Raw genomic sequence first — 6,000 nt, forward strand, 5'->3', positions numbered from 1 at the left:
AGGTGTCTTCAGAGGAACATATTAACCAAAGCTTTTTTTTCTATAAAAGACTCAACGTAATGTGGGTGCAAATCAAAACTGTTTATAAAGATTGGGTTTTCTGTCAGTCCCACTCGGCAGCCGTTAAGGAGCCAAAGGCGCGCGATGCTCTGCGTTCCTGCTTCCTCTCACTTGAGAAACGTTAAAAATGATTTAATGTTTCCAAAGATTTCCGATGGGAAATGGTGGAATACTCTGTTAGAGCCGCGTTTCCTGTTCACACTGTACGGTGGACTGGTTAGATCATTGTCCATCTAAAGGAAAAGCCTTTTGAACCTTTGTTTTTTGCTTTGTGCAGTATTGTAATTAATGCATTGGGGAACAGAAGTGTGTTTCTTCAGGTTTCCTGCCCTTTACTCAGTGGAAGAAGAAGCACTGTGATCCAATGACACTGAAACAGGATTCATTCATATGTGTGATTTATTCCTTTAAACAGATAAATTACTCACATTTAAAACAACTGAGAAATACATGTCTTGACTCTGCAGTGATATAATACATAGAGGTTTTGGCCTGCGCATCTTTCTGCTGAAGACTTCAGTCTAGTGAATAAAAATAAACATCAGCTGAGCTCATATTTCTTTGTCTCGGTGCCTCCTCTGAATTTATTTCTGCTGGTCTGTGTGGGTCCTTTAAGAGCCAATGACCGAGAAATAAATTGAATTTTTCCTTTCAAGTCCTTCACACACAAAGAGACATGTAGTTACTCTTTAACTAGACAGGTGGAGGAGAACACTGAGTGATATTTACAATGCTGGAGGGATTCTTGCAGGCTGTAACTTTAAGCAAAGAGTCATCCGTCATCCACATAAACGCAGTCAGCGCTGGGATTATTGTGACTGATCTGAGCTTTACATCTGATATCAGATCTGATCTGCCGTCATCTGCGTTGTGCGGCTGTAAGCCATGCTTCAGAGGGGTGCGTGCATGCATAGTTCACATTCAGGTGTTGGATTATAGAATATCTAATATCTGTCGTCTGCCGTGGAAAGCTCTGTGGTTCGTCGCGGAGGAGCCTCGGGTCACGGTTGAGCAGCCAGTGTTAGATGACCGATGATGAGCCACACACCGGCAGGATCCTCAGTCCAGGTGGGATATGTTGGATTTATCCATTAGTGATGTGCTTCCTGTTCTGTTGTCCTCTCAGCTGTGGTATGTTCTTCTTTGGGGGATGACAAGGAGGTAACGGAGATTAGGTATGCGGAGCAGCCAGGGCCTCAACGTGAGGAAGGGTCCCTAAAGTGCCTGTTCTTCATTGGGCCTCAAACATGTTGCTTGCACTGTTTGTCCTTCTCTGTTTTTTTTAGATTAGATGTGTCTGATATGAGGTCAAAGGCCATAAAATACTGAAAAACTGTTACAAACGGCTATAAATTTGGACAAACTTTAAACTGGGGACTAATCATCACAGCCAATGGATTGAAATAGCTCCGAGTTAACAGGTGGTCTTTCTAATGAGCTTCGGACGATACACCATTTAACAATAGTGAGAGGTCAAAGGGGAAATGGAAGAGGCCCCTGAAGTCATCCTTCTGTGCGGGGCCCAGATGCCAGCAGAGGCTGAACTCTGACCAGCCGTGCCTCAGTTGGGGAGCGCGTCCAGTCCCAGGGAGGCGGCGTGCTGCTTGGCCCTCAGACGCAGGTTCTCGATGCTGGTGGTCTTGCTGTTGAGGGTCCCGGGGAGGCCGCCCGGCGCCGCCTGCAGCAGCGGGCTGTTCCACACCTGCTGGGCCTGCGACAGGGTCTGGTAGTAGGACTGGCAGGGCAGCGAGCCCAGCGGCGACGGCATGTTGACGTTCATGCCCAGGTAGGGCAGCGAGGACGGCGCACTCATGTCGAACGACGGGTAGTGCACCAGGTTGTTGGTGGCGGCCATGTGCTGCCGAAACTGCTCCTGCAGCCGGAAGAGGCTGAGGGGGGACGAGGCGTAGGAGTTGCTCTGCGCCAGACCGCCGCTCACGCTGCTGGAGGACGGTAGGGTGGGAGAGCTCAGCGGGGGTTCTGATTGGAGGAGGGGAGAACGTTAGTCCATTCCATTCTGTGACTTTGTCTCTACTGACATTCTAAACAAACTTGTTTTTACCTGCTGTGGGGCTCAGTCGTTTGCAGGAGGGGGAGCTTCTCCCCGGCTGCGCTCCCACCTCCGCCTGCGTCTCCTCCCGCAGCGTCACCCTCGTCTCCCCCCTCATCTCGTCCTCCTCTCGGTCTGCGTTGTCTTCGGCTGCGGACTCGCTGTCCGACGGCTCCGGGGAGGTCACGTTTACTTCCACGCTCATCTCCCCCGGCTGCGGCCGCGCCGCCGCCAGCCTCTCGTTCTCTGAGTGACAGGAGGAAGAGGAGGAGGGAGGAGGAGGGGTGCGGGCCTCTGGGACCAGCGTGGCGCTGGGGAGCTCGGTCTTGGACTCGTCCGTGGAGCCCTCGGCTGCTCCGGAGGCCTCCTTCTGCTTCTGGAGCTGCTCCTTCTGCAAGCTCCGCTGCTTCTTGCGGAACTTAGCCCTGCGGTTCTTGAACCAGACCTGCTCAGATAAACATCAGCGAATCAGAACCATTTTAAGAGATCCTTGCTTATAATTTGCCACCATGACTTGTAAGATGTGTAAATGAGGACTGGACAGTCCAACAGACGCAGGTTTAAGGTGTTTACCTGCACACGGGCCTCAGGCAGGTTGGTGCACATGGCCAAGCGTTCCCGCATCACCACGTCAGGGTAGTGGGTCTTTTGGAAGGTTTTCTCCAGGGCTTCCAGCTGCTGCGCAGTGAAGGCCGTTCGACTGCGCCGCTGCTTTCGGTGCTGGGAGCCATAACGGGCCTCAAGGATAATGTCTTGAAATGTGCAGCCGTTGAGAAAGAAGAAACGCGACCAGTTTAATTGAGGTACAGATCAGAAGGCTGGTGATCATTCGATTAAGAACATGATGTGAAAGCGCCAGGCTGCTGAGAGGAAAATGAATAACTCATTCTTACCAGCCAGTCTCTCCGCTAGAGTGAGCGCATGCACCGACGGCCTGTAGTCGGGTGCATGCTGGGCCTGTTGCGCCGCCTGCTGGTGGAGGTTGTACATGGCGCTGAGTGAGTTCATGGCGTGGAGAGAGTAGCCGTTCACCCCGTAGTGCTGCATGGCCGAAGTCTGCGGAGCAACGAGCAACCTGCTGTGAGCGACAGGCCTCAAACCAAACCAACTGTTCATTTAAGAAAAATCTAACAGCAGCAGGTACATTAACGATGGTTTACTCATGAGTTATAGAACTAAATAAAACATAAAAATTACATTCGTCTAGCATTTTCTTTTTTTAAATAATTTATTCAAAGCTCTGGGGAAATGTGGCAGACTAAATGAGATTTTGAGAAACTTGTGTTACAGAAACGTTTACTTTTAAAATGAAGAGTGGAAAGAGCAAACAAATGGTGAAAAACGCAATTAAGAGTTTCATTTAGGTCCAATTTTAGTCCTTCATTTCTTTTTATTCAGATAGAATAATCTGCTACAAAAGCTAAATCATCGCATCATGCTTTTTGTTATTTTGACCATCTCATCATAAGTTGTGTAAATCAGTTTACAATCGCCGATTTGTGGTAATTACTTTTATTATTATTATTATTATTATTATTATTATTATTATTATTATTGCAATAATTATAACAATACTGATTTTTCCTATAATAAGATTAATGGCCTACATGGCATGTGATAAAAATGTAGATTTTTTTTTTGTCAGCAAAAAACAAGATATGACAAATAAATCAAAAATTATTTAGTTTTAACTATCAAAATAAAAATGTTTTTCATTTGGAGCGTTTTGTTTCGTTCCCTCGCTGTGGAGGTTACATCTCTGCAGGCTGTTCTAACAGAAGGTGCGAGAAAACATTTACTCCGCTCCCAGAGAGTTTGACCCGAGTAGGGGCCGTTTATTTCAATCTGTGGCGGGTCTCAGGCCAGTTTCAGACGCCTGGAGGCTGACGGAGACGTGTGGCAGGTCCTTCTGAGAAATATGCAGAATCCCCAGTTGGGCTGCTGTCTAATGTCGGTGCAAATAGGTTTCAACGACGAAGCTATTAATTTATCATCAAGCCTGACATGTGAAAGGTGTGTGTTACTGTGTGTGTGTGTGTGTGTCTGATTTAAACGTGTGACTGACGCTATAACCTTTATTTTCATGCCACTGTGTACTTGCATTATTTTACTAAATCAGCCTCTGGCTGGATTCATGTAATCGTTTAGAATGTTTTAAATCTGCAGCTTAAAAACTGAACATAATGCTTTTTTGTCGGGACAATGTGACGTGGCCCCGGGCCCTGATTATGCTGATTGCCGTGGATTTATGAATTAAACGGCATTTACTGAACGCTGCCTTGGGGCCGCAGCTCTGTGAGCATGGCGTCAAAGAAACGAGGTGGGAAATAGCGTAGCTAATTGGCCTATAGTTAGTTAAACAAATTGTAATGTTGAACGGTGAGACACAAATCTTCCTTAAAGCCTCAGCCTGTATTGAAACATCACTGCTGAAATTGACAGTTAGAAACTTTAATTAGTTAAGTTCAGAAAAGACGCTGGAGACTTTGGGAACTAACTTTATCCAACGTGTCGCGCATTTGGCAAAGTAAAACTAATTGTAAACTTCTTACCTGTCTCCTCTCCTCGTATCAGAAATGAAATATTTCCACCACAAGCCGAATATTTTCCTTTCAAAGCTCCTTCTCTGAAATCCGCCCTCGGTAGCTCATCGTTTGGAGTTTTATCACTGAGTATATCCTCGGAACATCCCGATCGGTGCTCTCCGGGCTCCGGCGTCTGCTCTCGGTGGATGCGGGAGGATGCTGAGCTGCCATGTCCCGGCCTTTAAAGCGCTGCGGGTGGGGTCCCCGAGACGCGCAGACGCTGCTTCTCTGCGCCAATCACGTCGCTCCGCAGCCCCCCCCCCCCCCATCCCCCCCCCTCCTCGTCCTCCAAGCGTCTCCCGTCTCAAGGATCATTTCTGCGTCCGAGCTGCTCAATAATTCTGTCGCCGTTGAAGAAATGCGTTTGTGTATTTTTATTAATATTTTGTATGCGAGTGGATCTTATTCCAATGAGCTGTTATTGAACTTCCTGACTTATTTTTGGTTTCATTGGGGACGTGCGTTCCTGCAGGACATTTTCCATCTTCATACAGCAATTTAAAACATATTTGAATAACTCTCAGAATAACGAGACACGTTTCAAATAAAAAGGTTAAAATATGTGTTTTTGGCTTTATTTGATATTTTGAATATACCGTTTTCTACATTTAAAATTGACACCTAGCTCGAAATCATGATTCACTTACTAGGAAAATAAAATGAAAATATGAATGCAATGTAAACATTAAAGATTTTAAAGTTTATTTTAGAGATTTACAACGTTAAATGTGCAATATATGTATTAAGAAATTAAGGAATTGCGTCGTAAAAGTACATCTTCTCTTTGACATATCTTTAAAAAAGTATGAGGTTTTTAAAGAAAACTAAATGCTTGGATTCAGCCAAACATGTCTGCGCACAGTCCTAATTAAATGATATGCAAATGTTAAGAATGGCCCTTTCTACGCGCCCCAGCGCGGAGCCTTTCAGGTTAATTCCGTGCTTTAATTTTATTTTCCTTCTGCCTCGGTGTGGCTGTACGTTTGGTGGGAATGCAGCTGAGATGGAGAGATGCAGGCTGGGCTGCACAGCCTCCAGCAGCTCCCCGGCCCCCAGGGATTTAGGTTAGGATTGGGTAGACAAGACGCCATTTCACCCTCCAAAAATGTCTTAAAATGACTGCTCGTAAGAGGATTAAAACAATAATGCCCCTCTCTTCTTCAAGGTTTTTAGAAAAGATTTATTCTCCCGAAGAAAACCCGTTTAGGCTGGAATTAAGGGCAGCAAAGAGTAGCCTTTTAATGTAAAGCTTGCATATTTTGTTGAATTTCACCGAGCGAATGAGAGAGAAAGAGGAAGGTGGGG

General features: G+C 46.1%; 1 protein-coding gene across 1 annotated transcript; it reads right to left on the bottom strand.

The window, feature by feature from the left end:
* Nucleotides 1-441: 441 nt before the first annotated feature.
* LOC114854571 (diencephalon/mesencephalon homeobox protein 1-B-like) lies at nt 442-4,861 on the bottom strand. The gene is made up of 5 exons (XM_029149109.3): nt 4,663-4,861; nt 3,004-3,166; nt 2,684-2,862; nt 2,123-2,555; nt 442-2,040 (listed from the first exon to the last, which is right to left on the bottom strand). The coding sequence occupies exons 2-5, from the start codon at nt 3,155-3,157 to the stop codon at nt 1,622-1,624; spliced, it is 1,185 nt and encodes a 394-aa protein (XP_029004942.1). The 5' UTR covers nt 3,158-3,166; nt 4,663-4,861; the 3' UTR covers nt 442-1,621.
* Nucleotides 4,862-6,000: the final 1,139 nt, after the last annotated feature.

The sequence above is a fragment of the Betta splendens genome, chromosome 4, assembly GCF_900634795.4.
Source record: "Betta splendens chromosome 4, fBetSpl5.4, whole genome shotgun sequence".
Lineage (NCBI taxonomy): Eukaryota > Metazoa > Chordata > Actinopteri > Anabantiformes > Osphronemidae > Betta > Betta splendens.

Coding starts and splice junctions, on each gene's coding strand:
- LOC114854571 (XM_029149109.3), bottom strand. CDS start 3,157: ATGCAGCACTACGGGGTGAACGGCTACTCTCTCCACGCCATGAACTCA. Junction 2,556..2,683: donor TGCCTGAGGCCCGTGTGCAG/GTAAACACCTTA, acceptor TTATCTGAGCAG/GTCTGGTTCAAGAACCGCAG. Junction 2,041..2,122: donor ACGACTGAGCCCCACAGCAG/GTAAAAACAAGT, acceptor TCCTCCAATCAG/AACCCCCGCTGAGCTCTCCC.